The sequence below is a fragment of the Amphiura filiformis genome, chromosome 13 (assembly GCF_039555335.1).
Source record: "Amphiura filiformis chromosome 13, Afil_fr2py, whole genome shotgun sequence".
Classification (NCBI taxonomy): domain Eukaryota; kingdom Metazoa; phylum Echinodermata; class Ophiuroidea; order Amphilepidida; family Amphiuridae; genus Amphiura; species Amphiura filiformis.
Genome location: NC_092640.1, coordinates 2,213,913 through 2,230,449, shown reverse-complemented (window position 1 = coordinate 2,230,449; position 16,537 = coordinate 2,213,913). Strand labels below are relative to the sequence as shown.

The 16,537-nt window shown below is 38.6% G+C and overlaps 1 protein-coding gene across 1 annotated transcript; it reads left to right on the top strand.

Moving 5' to 3' along the window:
* The first annotated feature begins 3,353 nt into the window (after positions 1 to 3,353).
* On the top strand, positions 3,354 to 16,317 carry LOC140168681 (uncharacterized). Its single transcript, XM_072192091.1, has 9 exons — positions 3,354 to 3,486; positions 5,254 to 5,426; positions 5,655 to 5,888; positions 6,862 to 7,126; positions 7,164 to 7,274; positions 8,061 to 8,157; positions 10,241 to 10,297; positions 11,003 to 11,125; positions 12,115 to 16,317. The coding sequence occupies exons 2-9, from the start codon at positions 5,264 to 5,266 to the stop codon at positions 13,054 to 13,056; spliced, it is 1,992 nt and encodes a 663-aa protein (XP_072048192.1). The 5' UTR covers positions 3,354 to 3,486; positions 5,254 to 5,263; the 3' UTR covers positions 13,057 to 16,317.
* The last annotated feature ends 220 nt before the right edge of the window (positions 16,318 to 16,537 follow it).

Genomic DNA, 16,537 nt, shown 5'->3' with positions numbered 1-16,537 from the left:
GATTTGCCATAAAATGTGTATTAAATTGCGAATTTCAAAAATCAAAATTATTTGATATCAGAAAGACATTCTTCGTATTCAGAATGCAATTCGATATGTCTGATGTGCTCTAATGTCCCAAAATAAATACTGTCCAAACGTTCATACCCCAGCCCTTAACGTGCACAGGATTTGACTCTTCCTGTACACAGGACCACCAGCTTGGCGATCTTTTATTTTAGACCACCTGATCTATATAAGGTTAAAATTACGAATTTATCAAATTAAACTTTCGCATCAAGGTTAAACATGTTTTAGCAATACAAACATACCTTTTATTTATTTGAACAAGCTTTATTTTGTTCAAAAATCCATGTTTTTATCGCAATTTTTGACGTACAAGAGCTGAATGCAAAACCGGTGATGCAAACTCCAACACTTCGCATAGCATGTGAGCTTTTGATGTACACTTGTTTTGACGGTGATTTACGCTCGCGTATCAAGCATTTTCAAGCGCGTTTGACAGGTTGTTAATGTGTGACGCAATTCTGCATTTATTCAAGATGGCGAATTTCTCGAAAAAAAGTGATGTATTTTTCTTTCAAAAATTCCCTCATTTCACAAATTCTTTGTCACTTTCCACTCATCTGATCATCTTATTATGTGACGGAAGTGATACTGATTTTATGAAGGTATGTTTCTTGCTTTTCTGATAATTTTAAAATTGTTTTTTGAGACAAAAACTTCCTAGCAGAATAGCTGTTTTCACTTGTTTTCAAAAAGTTGTTTTAACCTTGTTTTTTACCCCATAATTTCCCTCATTTATCGAAGCCCTGTCCTCCTTGACTTCGAAGTGTTTGGCAACTGTTGAACCTTGATGCAAAAGTAATAATTTAGTCCCTATATAGCGAGGGTGGTCTAAAAGAAAAGATCGCCACCAGCTTTACGTGACTTTCCGAACCACGAGACACCATTCATACACTACACAAATGTACGTATATCGCTGGTGCTACGTAGTGTATGGGGGCGAAAAGGAATTCTACAATTATATTCTATGTACTGCTTCGAAGCAGAGCCTGCTTCACACTTTCAGAGAAAATATCTCTGATACACTAACCTCACAGTAACTGAACATAATGGCAGGATTCCCGACCTTCTAGGAACATTTTGGGATAGGTTAAGGGGGTACTACACCCCTGGCCAATTTTGTGCCTATTTTTGCATTTTTCTCAAAAAATATAGCGCATGGTGACAAGTAAGATATGTATATTATAGGGGCAAGGACTACAACTACTGCACTGAAAATTCAGCAACTCAAGGCAAGTAGTTATTGATTTGTTGATCAAATATTGGTTTTCCCTCATTTTTGACTGTAACTCCACAACTGTTATCTGTGCTGAAATAACATTTCCAGTGCAGTAGTTGTAGTCCTTGCCCCTATAATATACATATCTCACTTGTCACCAATGCGCTATAATTTTTTGAGAAAAATGCAAAAATAGGCACAAAATTGGCCAGGGGTGTAGTACCCCCTTAATGAATTCTCACCATAAGCAAGCCCAAGGCTCGAACCCACGCAGATTGTATTATCCCGGCCGACGGCTCAGCGCCTTAGACTGCTCGGCCATCTTGCCCTCGGCCATCTCCGCCCGGCCATCTCGTCAACACTAGAGTTGACATGGCCAAGACCGCTAGACTGATTGGCTGGGACTTGGGAGCATGAAGTTTAAAGTCTTGATTGTCCATTGAAGTCAGGTGATTGATGAGTTTTGTTTTGAATGTCGTCAGAGTAGGTGCGTCTAAGGCGTCGTGTGGTAGGTCGTTCCATTGTTTCGTAGTTGAGGGGAAAAAGCTTAAGTCATAAATGCGGCATCTGGTAGACAAACGTTGAAAAGAAAGAGCATGAGTCCGTTTACATTAGGTGTTGGTTGATGTCGTATTTATTTAAAAATGTCATTTGAATGAACACATCAGCTACCAAAAACTATACATTCTGGACATTTCAAGAATATCCAATGTTGCATTATTTGGAAGACGCAGGTTTTTCAATCAATATCAAAATTAAACCAATCATGTTTCAGTGCCTATAATGAGCTCCAGATTTTGCATTCATAGGTTTGCTCACAGGCCCGTATGCAGGATTTTTTTTTTGGGGGGTGCTGGTTTTGAAAAAATGGACTTTTACCCAAGGAATAGAGGGAGCCGATTTTGTGAAAAGTGGACTTTTTTCCAAAATTTGAACCTTTTTTGACGAAAAACCCGTAAAAAACCTGATTTTTTTGCTCGCTACGCTCGCAAATTCTGAAACTTTGGGACTTTTTTTACACTTTGGCAACGCACCCCCGCACCCCCCGTGCGTATGGGCCTGTTTGCTCATATTGCTCTCTGCAGACATCAGAACTCCAGTAGACAATATGATGAAAGACCTGGACTAGGTTAAACTTAGCTGTAGATGTGAGCATCAACTACTTATTTTAACTTTCAAATGTCTCGCACACATTAATATTGCTCCGGCATTCTTATCCTGAGTATATTTCTTCAAATCTTACTTGACTAGTTCTAATCAATCTAAATACACTGGGGGTCAGTGTCAAACAATTTGGTTGTTCTAATATGGAAAACTTCTGGAAAGAAAACTTTCCTTTAAAGATCGTCAGTTGCATGGAATAAGCTTCCTCCAGACCTTCGTATCAATTTTTAAAATGAATGAGCCGGTTTTTGTATTTAATTTGAACTCAACATTATCACATTCTATTTTGCATCATGTTTGGTTCCTATTTTGTAATATCTATTGTCTATTATCATGTATCAGGTCTTCCAGGGAGACCAGTACATTTGTATTTATTTTCTGAATACATATAACAAATAAATAAATAAATAGGTTGGTGTTTTATGTTGGAAATGTGAGGACGGTAACAAAAATAAAATAATTTAAATTATAGTATGTGTTTTCACACCAATATTGAATAACCTATTGACTTGTTATTGATTGAGTAATTAAATTATCAATAATACATTTAATTATAATTGGTGAGCGCTTGGTGAATTTTGATGAAAACTGCATCTGCCTTAAATGCCAATATTGAGCCACCATGTGTCAGTTCCCATACATGCAGTATGTAAAGGAGTAAATACATTGTTAATTTTGAGGCTACATGTAGCTGACTATAAAAGCTGAGACGGGCACACAGACATTGTGAGGAGAAGAGTGTATACATGTATTCTTGGGTAGTTTGTCAGTCAGTCAGTCAGTCAGTCAGTCAGTCAGTCAGTCAGTCACATTCATTCATTCATTCATTCATTTAGTCAGTCAGTTATTTTTTGTACATGTATTAGAAAGTATTGTTGATAATAACTTCATCCAAACCCTTCTCTGTTGATTATCTGCCCTCAGCTGTGGTTGATTTCATCGTCATCTGTTGTAGTGTTTGGTATGTAGCCCAAGTTGTTTGCAGGCCTCTGTGGATTGCTACTATACAGGTGGCTTCAGTTTTTGAAACCTGAAAGGTAGGTGAGCTACAAGGGAGGTTATTCATATATTTTCATGACTAAGCGGATGTTTATGCCCTCGGGCCAATAAATAATGATTTAGTCATGAAAATATATGAATGAACCACAAAATAAACTCAATTCTCATAACTGTCAACTTGGTTGCGGTAGATATTGTCACAACAACATAATCTGACTCATACACTCCAACCAAATTGATGCTATAGATAGTAGGCCTACAAATTGGGCTATTCCAGTTGAAATCCACATTTCCCCTGTGGAAGATTTTGGAAATATATCCCGCAGTGGGCATATGTTTTTCAAATGTAATAGGTCAGATGTAATCATTTTGAAACCAATGGAGTGAGTATTTCCAATGAAAGTTACCCAATTGTCTATTATATTCACAATTGATACTCCCGCTGTGGTAGACTTTAGCTAAATCTTCCACAGGGATAGTGTGGTATAGCCAGTTACATGTAGTGGTGGTTGTGATTGTTCTTTATCTTCAAACCTATTTCTCACTTTTCTTTGCATATTGGCCAGTATGCTTATAAATATAGGCTTTTTAGCATGTTTGAGCATTTTTTTTTAGCCTGGTCCCATCAGGACCCAAGCTGAATTTGGGCAATTCCAAGCAACATCATTCCCCAACGCGAAGTTTGCACATGAATTCTTATTAACCCTAACACTGGACCCTGCTTTTTGGGATCGGAAGTCAAAGAAGATCCGAAAAAGTCAAGGAGAAGAAGAATTTTGACTTGGCACCCCGAGATTCAACCTATGACCCTCGCATGCCAACCGAACGACCACGGACCGGTAGCTACACGGGCTATTGCTGCCCCGCCAGCAATTCCGTGCTCATATAACACTTCGGCTGATTGCGTCATCGCAGACCCTGGGATTCATGCATGCGCAGAATTTTTCATCGTAAGATTTTTGGGTGTTAGGGTTAACATAGGCTCTAATCTGGAAAAATACATCTTAGTTAACCCTAACACTGGACCCTGCTTTTTGGGATCGGAAGTCAAAGAAGATCCGAAAAAGTCAAGGAGAAGAAGAATTTTGACTTGGCACCCCGGATTCGAACCTATGACCCTCGCATGCCAACCGAACGACCACGGACCGGTAGCTACATCGGGTTATTGCTGCCCGGCCAGCAATTCCGTGCTCATATAACACTTCGGCTGATTGCGTCATCGCAGACCCTGGGATTCATGCATGCGCAGAATTTTTCATCGTAAGATTTTGTAAGATTTTTGGGTGTTAGGGTTATGCAGCAGCCAATTAGGTAGGTGAATAGTATAATGGAAACTATTTTGGGTGAGTGAAAGATTTCCAAACAACCCTAATTTGCATATGCAAACTTCGCGTTGTAGAATGATGCTTGGAATTGCCCATTTACTCTCAGTTTCTCAACAAGGACCAATTAATTCCTGAGCAATGTGGTTTGAAACTGATTGGGAAAAAAACCCAAAGTCGCTCGTTACTGAGTGTAAATTCAGCTTCAGTTTCATATGGCAAAACTTTGACATGGGGATTGTAAATTGTGGTGTTACTTTCAAGAAATGTGGTTTTTAAAACCACATTTTAAAAACTGCAGATTTAAAAACAGCCACTCATCATTACAGTAGAGGCATACAATGTACAGGTCCTGATTCTGATGTGATCAGGCTCAAGCAAATGAAGTGTCAGCTTCAAGTGAAAGGAAATTTGTAATGCAACCTCAACTGCTAATGCCATCTAGGATTACCTGGATGTGTTTCTTTCCTTCTCTGTCCTCAGATTTGTGAATATGGAAGATAGCAGCCTGGATGCTACTGGTCACCATGGTGATGATGATGTCATCAATACGCTACCAGAGGAGATTTTAGAGAGAATATTATCCTTTTTGTCTCCGTATGGTGAATGTAAACAAGCATCAGTGGTGTGTAAGCGATGGCATCGAGTCATACAAGGTATGTTGATTAATGCTCTGCATGCAAGCCATAATAGGCTTCAACATAAAAAGTCCAAGTTTTGAGATATTTTCTCAAAATATCAAAAACTATCTTATAAAGAGCCGCTGAATCAATAATCAATGCTTGTTTGTACTCATTTTAATGCATTTTTCATGCTGACTCCAAATATGGTCATGAAAATATAACGATTTGTATTTTTCATATTTTACTCTTGTATCTTACTAGGAGTGTTGCAGCAGAAGGCACAGGCTTTCCAATCTGCAACAGCAGAGGGCAGGCTTCAATGGAGTTATGATGAGTGTCCAGTGACCCCGCTAACTGCCCGTCATTCACATAACATGTGTCGTGTCGGTGAACAGATTTACATATTTGGAGGATGTTCGTCTTCACTGACGGCATTTAATGACATGTGGAAGTTGAATTTGCAGAACAGAACTTGGAGCAGAGTTATAGCATTAGGTAAGAAGAATTGTCAGCTTCTTTTTAACCCCTTGAGAACTACCTGCCGATTGGCCAAAAAGAAGTTTTCATTATCAATTGAACCAATCAGCAACATTGTTAGAATGATTCAACACAAAAAAAAATTGGGGTGAACTATTTGCAAAGCTCCATTCTGATTGGTGCTTAAAGTGAAGATATCATGTAATTGACCAATCAGAGGCCATGTTAGATCAGCAGGTAGTGCTCAGGGGGTTAAAGTGTTTTTATGGTCTTTTAAAATTTTGAATTTATGTCCCTTAAGCGGCCAATATAGCAAGTGGGATTTCTTTCATTTTATCTCCTTATTTCGACTTAAAATGATCAAAAAACCTGACAGTAAGTTGTTACTAATGTTATTTCATAATTTTTGGCAAAGAATAACAAAATTAAAATTTGTCAGAATTTAACATTATGGCTTTAAGGGGACTAGGGGAGGTTGCATACATGTATCAAAAGCATGTACCATTTTTGTGATATTTCTATTTTTTAATGACACATATAAGTTTTGAGTGTGAAATTATAAAGTCAACTTTGTTTTTTCAAACATAAATTATGTGGTTTGTCATCTAATTTGACAAACAATTGATAAGAGTCTAGCTGCCACATTCAACCTAATTTCCCTCAATTATGCTTTGCTGGAAATCGGCACGAAAGGAAGTCACCCATTGTGACATTTGGTTAACTTCAACTTATACTACAGCCTTTTCTTGGGGAGTCCATGAATAAATCCTCTACCCTAATCAGAAAAGATGGGACAAAATTAATTTTCTTACTAAAAAGTCCGCCTAGGCTTTAAAAAAACACACTCTTATTTCATGGTTTGTGTTGAAGGAAAAGTAGGGCCCATATGATAAATTAGCAAGATTTATTTAATCCTCCACTGCATTTGTGTCCACCTGTGAAAGAAAATACTAGAAAATTAACATCATTGTCCCATTGTTTCTTTTTGCAGGTTCTTACCCATCCCCCAAAGCAGCTGCTACCATGGTAACCTACAAAGATACCTTAATTCTCTTTGGAGGCTGGGCTCCTCCAGTGCCTTATCCCTTACACCAAGCCCCACATATCTTCAATGAGTTACAGGTGTTCAATATTAAGGAGAATCGTTGGAATCTTGTAGTGACTAACGCCAACCCACCACCGGTAGCTGGTCATCAAGCTTCTGTTGCTGGCAATAAGATGATTGTGTTTGGTGGCATGATTGATGAACATCATAAGTAAGTATGTGTGTTTATTTCCTGGGACGTGGTGGAGGGGGGGGGGTTGTGTGACTAACTCATATCCACCTCCGGTAGCTGGTTATCAAGCTTCTGTTGCTGGCAATAAGATGATTGTGTTTGGTGGCATGATTGATGAACATCATAAGTAAGTATGTGTGTGTGTTTATTTTCTTGGAAGTGGGGTGGGGAGAGGGATGTGTGACTAACTCCTACCAGCTACCAGTAGCTGGTCATCAAGCATCTGTTGCTGGGGATAAGATAGTTTTGGGGGCATGATTGATGAACATCATAAGTATAAAGTGTGTGTGTTTCCTGTGAAGTGGGGTGGGGGTGTGACTAACACCTAACCACAGCTTGTCATCAAGCGTCTGTTTCTAGGGAGAAGGGGTGTGTGTGTGTGTGCGTTTGTAAATGCCTCCAAACGAGGTCCTACATAATTATGGATACACGCCATGCAACGAGGACACACCTCCAAACGAGGACATCCTCGGTTTGTTACTATGACCAGGATGACGTAAATGATGCAAATATGCATATAAGATAGCATATAAGATAGGTCCCCCATAGAGGGTATAGGACGGATCACAGTTGGATAGTAAGTTGTCTGGTGTGTCTGTGTGAGGTCCACGATGTGTCGATTAAAAACGGGTGTTTGAGTCCTCGGTTAGATCCTCGTTAAGTCGAGGTCCTCGTTTGGAGGTATTTACAGACAGGGGTGTATGTGTGTTTCCTGGGAAGTGAGGGGGGGGGGAATGTGGGTGACTATTTAACTCCTATCCACCTCCAGTAGTTGGTCATCAAGCTTCTGTTTCTGGGGAGTAAGTGTGTGTTTGTTTGTGTGAATGTGCATAATGTGAAAGAACAGGAATCGGCAACATTCCTTACAAAGTTTAACTTAAAACTCTTTTTTTTTTTTAATTCTTCCGTACAGATTAAGTGACCTTTATGTGTTGGATTTAACGATAATGTCATGGAGACTCATCAATATCAGTCAACATAAACCTAGTCCTAGATACGGACATGTACAGGTAAAAACTATTTCTACTTCTTATATGTGCTTTACCTCAATGCATTGAGTATTGCCAGTCTGGCTTTATGTGCACAATTAAACCCCTTTTAGAACTAGCTCCTTTAATTGTGCATGTAAGTCACAAAATCATGAAAATGGAGCTATTGTCAGTTTCTTCTACAGGGGGGGGTTTTCTATACCCTCTGTGCAAGTTTAATGTTGTAGAGCATTGAAACTGCAAGAAAAAAACACCTCCTTACATTGAAACTATGTAACCATAAAAACCTTCCTCATCTTTATCTCAAAATGCACTCAATGTGACCCAATCCCTTTTCAGAACTAGGAACTAGAAAGCTCCTATATTTTTCTTTTAAAGACCCAGTGAAATTTTAGGCCTGAAATTTTTTGTTTTGGTTTTTAATACAGTATGAAAAAAAAAAATCATGGTAGTTTGGTGGTTACTACCCAAAGATGTTTTACTTTAGTAAAACCTAGATAAGCTGATGCCTATACTGATGCACGGCAGTGAACGTAAACGTTCCGGCTGAAATCCAGAAATGACGTCATTTGTTCTGGTGCTGCCACTTCCGGGTAACGCAGGGAGAAGAACATGCCTTTTGCAAACAAAATGGCCGACTCGTCCCGGCCCCTTTCCAGCGAAAATACAGCTTATTTAGCCAATTTGAACATGGGTCATCGCCAGAAATATTTTCCTATGCATATTGGACTAACACCTCAGCTATATGGTATTTCACGATATAATTAGGGATTCAATCATGTTTCACCGTTGTTCATCACCGTTTAACAACGATGCGGCCGCGTCGTCTGCGTGGTTTACTTCGCGAGGGCAGCTTTAGCTGCCCGAGCCGAAGTAAACCACGCAAACGCTGGGCGGACGCGAGTTGTTAAACGGTGATGAACAACGGTGAAATATGATTGAATCCTTTCAACAACGAAAAGAAGCTAAAGATCGTATAATTCACGATTATTTCACGAGGAAATGTCAGTTAATCATTGTCACTAAGCCTTACAAAAACTTCGATAATTTCTCTGTTAATATCATCAATAAAACTACTGAATAAAACGGCAAAATTTAGCCGCTATCTGAAAATACTGAATTCAACTTGTAAGCTTGCATACGCACAAAGGTTCCAGGCATGACGAATTTTCGCGCTCTCGCGTAACGCGTAGTCTCGCTTCGCGTTCGTGATATCGCTTCAGTAAAAGTGTGGATTCATCACGGATTAACAACGGTTGGCTCCTGTACAAAGGTATAGGAGGAGTTGTTGAACAGTAATTAAAAGAAAACTGCAAACGTTCGTTCGTCGGATGTTTGACGAAGTGACCAGCTCTAATGACGTCACTATGTAAACAACATAGAGGTATAAATAATTAATTAGGTAATACCAAATATGGAGGTATCCAAAAGTATGCTAATTAGAACAGGTTAGAAGGCACGATGAATCAGAATACGATCCTGGTATCCAGTTCTATGCAAATGAGTTGAAGGAGGTTACGTGAACATGTAAACTTATGCGACTCTTGTGTATACCGACCTCTGTGTTACTACCCCAGGAGTTGTGTGCATTTTTGCTTCTAGAATCCAAACCAGTAGAGCAGGTTAGCTCAAAACTTGTAATCTGAATGTTTGGGTGATAATCCTCAATGTGCTACAATCAGAACACCCACCTATATTAACATTGGCTGATAAGGAGGAGGCCTTCAAGTTTTGTCAAAATTCAGATTTTTACATGATTTTAATATAATGAACAAACATACATACTATAACATACCCTGCAAAATCTGTGTCCAGTTGTTGAATTCATTTGATCGAAATATTAGACAAATGTATATACCAGAATGAAATCCATACACCCCCTGTAGAGGACATGACCGTAATCTTTCACACAGGAAGAATGAATTTAAGTTGGGGTTACCTGAATGGTTGACTCCATTTGAATTCTACACCCCTTATGTGGGAGATTGCAGTCATGTCTTCCATAGATGGTGTATGGATTTCAACTGTTATAGCCCAATGATGATGTCAACCAATAAGAATAATAATCATTCTTGTGACATGTTTTGCTGGGTTTTTTTTTCAGTATTTACTTGGAGACAAACACTTACTCATAATAGGAGGCTGTGGTATATCCAATAAGGTAAGGCACCACAACCAATTGTGTTCCATCTTTGGATCGACCGTCGATGCTGCTTCAATGAATTAATGAACTATCAACTAATTAATCAGAATTACTGGTAAAATTGTATTGATCAATATCATTACTTGAACAGATTCATTGTGTAATCACAATTAACAATAACCAATTTATAAATAATAAGGATCGCCCAAGCATCAGTGGTCGATCAAAAGATCAAACTAATTTGGTTCTGTTGCCTAACGCTTTGTTATCACTGATTTTGACCTAATTAGCTAATTGTGACCATCCACATGTGTAGGAATGTCAATCCGAGCTTGTTTCAATAATGGGATGATTACGATAAATTACACTTATTCTATTCTCTACATACAAGCAGTCAAGTTAGCTCAATCAATAAAGCATTAAACTGTTGCATTAAATTGTTCTGTGGCGATGCAAGTTCAAGCTGATTTGAAATTCCCATAGGTAAGGGGCTTACTGCTTATTGTCTTGGTTACCCCTACAAAATCTCAGGGAACTGATCCTGGCTGTGATGGTTTATTATGGTTTTTATAGGGTCTGTGCTAGCTGCAAGTCCCTGATTGTTGCTAAATGGTTTATATGGCATGTCTTGGTCACATTGGTCAACAAAGTGAAGTGAGGTTTGTGGGTTTATGCTTGTGCGTATAGCAAACTATAAATTATTGCGTTTTTGTTTCTTTGCAGACACTGTCAGATGTGTGGTTATTACAAATAGGTGACAGTGATGATGATTGGCAGTGGGTAGAGATTGAAGTAAGAAATCAGGAGCACTCACCACCTGTCATATTTGGTCATGGAGCATGTCAAGTAAGTAATATGGGATGGATTCAATGAGGTAGAACACCAGTCTAAGTCTCTGTTTTGTATGCTGTGAATTCTTGCATATTCATGAGGGCCAGCGTTGCCTGCCTTCGCTTTTTTTTAACGAGAAAGACCGTAAAAATATGCAGTACATGTATGTGCGTAGCAGTTTCATTTTGATGATCAGCCCTCATAACTGGGCGATACTGAGACTTTGGCTGTTTATTATGGTTGTCTTTATCTCTTTAGTCTATGAGATATAATCAAAGAGTATGTACTGACTCAGCCATGTTTGTGTGTTGCCCAAGGTAGGGAAATAGTGTACGCCCAGCAAACCTTGATTTAAAATGCATACTGATATGCTTTCTGCATGTCACATGTTGTGCCAAAATGCATGCTATAGTTTGATCACCTCGTAATCGCCGGGCCTTATAACATCGTGGATTAATATCTATATATTTTTTTTTGAGAATTGTCTTGTGACGTCTTGCCAGAAGCATCACAAATTATTCATTCAAATCCTATATGTTGTCTATTTTCTTTAACACACAAAATTAGTCCATATAGGTCAACTATATCACTCTTTAATGTGGGGCTACTTTTCGGCGCAGTGGTAAAACCTAACAATTCCCGCCGATTACGAGCTGATCAGACTGGACGCGCAGATCTTTGTAACGATCAAGCTTACAGATGTGATTATCATTTGATTTTAAGGAGCTCTTGCTGATAAATGCAGGTGGTATATATTTGCTCTCTATGAGCAGCATGAAACAAATTTACTACTAATGCATTGAAATTGCTCCATGGAACTTTCAAGAAACAAACTTAGTTTTCTTTACCGTAATGAGATGCATTTGTAGGATTGAAGAAATGATGTACATTGATTACATATATGTTAGATAAATCCAATGTGAATGTCACTCATGATTCCTTTAGTCTTACATCAGATAATATCACATAATAAGCTTCACTTTTGATAATTTGTCTTAATTTAGGTTGGTAACACCATCACCATATTCAGCAAATCAAAGAATCCAAATAAATCTGCGGCCATGAGACGATCACAAGTGACAGCCAGTGCACCACGACCAGCGCCCTCTATCCCACGACCAGCACCTGCACCAAACGCAATAGAAAGGCCTGCAGCCAATATAAGGCAAGAATTGCGCAGTCATGGTGTGTTACTCAATGGGACAAAAAAACGGACGCATAGTGATCCGTCAAATAGTGAAGCTAATCAACCATGTAATGATATGGAATGTCAACCTTCAACTTCAGGTCAGAGGTCAGGTCAAAGTTCAACTGATTCTCAGGTATGTGATGAATTATTACATACTAACAGTTTCAGTGCTACTAACATGCCGAGTGTGGGGACAAGTAAGAATGGGAACAGCGGAATTGGTATCGGATGTGCATCAAATGTTTGTTTCAGGAGACGCATGGTACAACCGAATACTACAAATTCAAAGTGCAATACACAAGAAACGAAACCGTTACAGAAATCCACCTTGAATCAAGCACATATGGGGCAACTTGGACCTCGTAAAATCATAGGCAACAAAAAGATGGCTAGTAGTATGAAGCCAACATTTACAAATAAAGACAGTAAATGTTTATGTAGTAATCAGACAATGAGCAGATCGCCAGTGACAAAACACTACTTACAACAATATGTACTAGACATATCAAGTGTAATCACAGGTAGCTATGTAACATGGCAACCAATCAAAGACAATGACAGTGATAACAAAGTTGCTGCTTCAAATCGGCCAATCACAGTGGGTGTTTCAAGCCAACATGGTCCGCCCACAGAGAGGTGTTTTCCATCGATTTGTGAAGGTCGTGGGGAGTTGATCATGTTTGGAGGTTTGCTGGAAGATTCAAACCAGTTTAATTTTGGTAAAAGTGCAATTAATACTGTGTATTATGCAACTTAGAATGTATGGACAGATATTAGAATATTGAGATAAGACATTGTAGAATTAAAAAGACTAGTTCATCTGACGCCACCTGTCAATCAAACTCCCCACACCGCTTGATTGGTTAGTAGTGCGGAAATGGAAGGTTGATTCATCTGGTGCCTTCGTCGGAGGTAAAGGAATCACAGAAAATGGCGAAAAATTATCGTACACAGACGAGAGAGATGATACAGACCGCGTGCAAATTAGTCAAAGTCTCAGCTTCACCTGATAATGAGGGCCGATTGTTCCATGAAATGCGACAGGCGAGATTGCTACGCAATTATCGCGTTTTTTCACGGTCTATCGCATAATAGCGAAAGCATGCAGCGGCACGCTCTACCACGTATACGTGAATACATGCAGCGCTAGCGTGATTGTTAGACACGGCACGATCGAACAATCAGCCGTCATGAATATGCGAGAACTCACATCATACAATACACAGGGACTTTTGACTGGTTGTACGCGGTCCGTACCTTTCTCCTCTGTGCTATGGTACTTTAACAAGGCAAGAAGCAACTTTTCTTGGTATTGTTGATATCATTGATGCCTTCAGCAAAGAAAGGTTCCTATCACTAAGACCTAACTTTTAAGATGGTTTGTATGTTTGAAGGTGCAAAATTAAGGCACACTATTTTACCACTGCGTTCAGAAACTCAATCATCACAACAACTCATAAACAAATCATTTCTGAGTTGATTGACAGGTGACATCGGACGCAAACTAGTATTTTTATCTCTGGCTCCGATTATAGTAAATGCCTGAAACTTTGAGGACACAAAATGGCTGCACAGCGATGACTCCTGATTGGCTAGAGGACCACCGATTTGGACCATCATGCTGTTACAATTTTGTGCTATTAACCTAGTCTCAGGGCCCAGCCTGCATGTGGCTCAATCGCAAACATACAGAAAGCAACTGTCAATGGTACAAAATTCTGAAGCATGATGGTCCAAATCTGTGGCGCTGTTCATGTTGGTCTCCAACTTGTGATTGGAGTGTCGCTTGCCCGGTCAAGCGTGGAATATGAGCTGTAGCATATATTTATTGCTTAAGGGACGTATTAAGGTTTCACCTTTGCTTCTTAATCATTGGGGATATTTTAGGATAAACACTGTTAAGTGACATAATGATTCACTTGTATGTACCGTAAGTCTAAATAATAGGCACCATATAGCAGGAGGGTGAGAGTTCATATGACAATTTGCAAAGGTTAAGTCACATAAGCACTTTAATATAATGCAATATTATTCTCAATCTCATGTATGATCCAGCAAATAAGCAAATCACTGTATATACCTTTTAAGTACCCATTGTTTGTGAATTATTGTTCTGAAACTGCCCTTATCAACTCCCAACCCTCCTGATGAAACATATTTCAAACAAGGATTGGTCTATTCCAGTTGAAATCCAAATACTCCCTATGGAAGACATGACCTTAATGTTCCATACAGGGAGTGTATGACTCCATTAAAAATCTACACCCCCTGGGTGGGGAAAGTCGTGTTTTCCATAGTGGGTATGTGGATTTCAAATGGTATAACCCATTTTAATATCACACAATGAAGAAGATCAAAAATGAGAAACTGATCCCAACAAATGACCTTTATATTGTTTTTGGCCAATGGACCAATGTGTTGGGCATCACTCTCTATCTTGCTTTTCCTACTCCACCCAGTGTAAAATGGGGAGCTGTTTAGTCATACCCACTTTGGAGGTGACGCATATGTAGAGCTGTTAAGACCCCCTTTTTCAGCGTTGCTGTCACCCAAAGACCCCATATTATTTTATGAACGCATGCTCTTTCACCCATTTTTCCATTTGATCTGTTACCCAAAGACCCTTAAAAGTTCAATTTGAACAGCAACTTTCATTTATCACTGATTTTGTTACTTATTTTGAAAAAACAAAGAAATTTGAAGCCATTCAATGTTCAATTTGAACAGCAACTTTCATTTATCACTGATTTTGTTACTTATTTTGAAAAACAAAGAAATTTGAAGCAATTCAATGTTCAAGGTTTCTGTGGCTCTGTTTCGGCTCTCACCCAAAGTTTCCATTTAAAAAAAGGTCATGTTCTCTCTCTCACCCAATGACCCCATATTTTTTACATTTTGCTCTTACCGAATGCCAAAAATCATGCTCTAACCCAATGACCCCATATTTTGTACATTTTCCTCTCACTGAATGCCCCGTACTGCGAAAGTGCCAGCCCTACTTCATTGAAGTGCCCACACCCACCGGCCGTCATACTGTGTGCCATTATAATTGGCTGATGTGATATCCTAGTAATAATAATAATAAGAGCAGTATAATTTAAACCATGTCGGTATATTACAACGCAAATGGTACAAAACTAATGCAGTCAAAAACAAACAAAAATCCTAATAATTATATAATTGTAATGAATAGGTTACATTTTAAACAGTAACTTGTTCTATTTCCTTTTTCATTGCTTCTTTGCCCATTTCTTTATCAACACTGATGTTGTTGTGATGACCTTCTATATACGAGTTGTATACAGAAGGTCCTTACAACAACAGCAGTGTTGATAAAGAAATGACAGATTTCGAAACGTCCACAGTAAGTGCTGTTTTTATTGGACTAGAACTATGAAATTTGTCTCTAAGTTCTTGCCCATGTTATAGAGCACACCTGGCTGCATGTTAAGCTGCGCGTCTGCGTGAATTGTTTACAATGATCTTGCGTGTCGGCGCATTGCAAAAGTTTGCGTCCGCATGTGAAGGACTCAATGGATTTGCCAATTTTGTGCATGACATGATTTTGTGAGTTGTCTGTTTTATGAATGAGAACAAAAGTATTGTTTTGAGATCAAGCCGTTTCTTTATTGCCTTATATATAACACGGAGATAGTATTCTTTTTGTGTAGAAGATCTTGGTGTGCCGCCTCATTGCTATCTAATGCTATCTGTTACAAGGCTGGGTCTTAAAACAATAATGTTATTCTATACAAAGCAGCTCAGTCCCAATCAAAACCTTCCATGTACAAAAAGGTTTTCAAATTTGAAAGTTTCACAGTTACTGACAAAACATTTAATAATTTATAGCTTGATTAGCATGTATTTGGCAGGCTTTATAACATCGTTTTAATATCAATATATTTTATATGGAGAATTGTCTTGTGAAATCTTGCAGAATTATTACAAATTAATATTTGAAGTCATACTTTGTCTACTTTCTTTAACACACATAATATAGACCAGACAGATCAATAATATCCTTCTTAAAGGGGCATTTCGTGATCCACAGCCTCATCCCCCACTTTTCTCAAAAAAGTTGAGATTTTTATATCACTGGAAACCTCTGGCTACATAATGTTTATGTACAAAATATTTCTTGCAGATTAATTCGTTTAGCAAAGATATCGTGAAATTTGAATTTCGTTCTGGTGCACCAGAACGAAATTACAACGCATTGTCTATGGAGCAGTGTAATA

Excerpts from the sequence above, each read along its gene's own strand:
- LOC140168681 (XM_072192091.1), top strand. The coding sequence starts at position 5,264 with ATGGAAGATAGCAGCCTGGATGCTACTGGTCACCATGGTGATGATGAT. Across the intron at positions 5,427-5,654 it reads ATGGCATCGAGTCATACAAG|GAGTGTTGCAGCAGAAGGCA; the intron begins GTATGTTGATTA and ends GTATCTTACTAG. Across the intron at positions 10,298-11,002 it reads GCTGTGGTATATCCAATAAG|ACACTGTCAGATGTGTGGTT; the intron begins GTAAGGCACCAC and ends GTTTCTTTGCAG.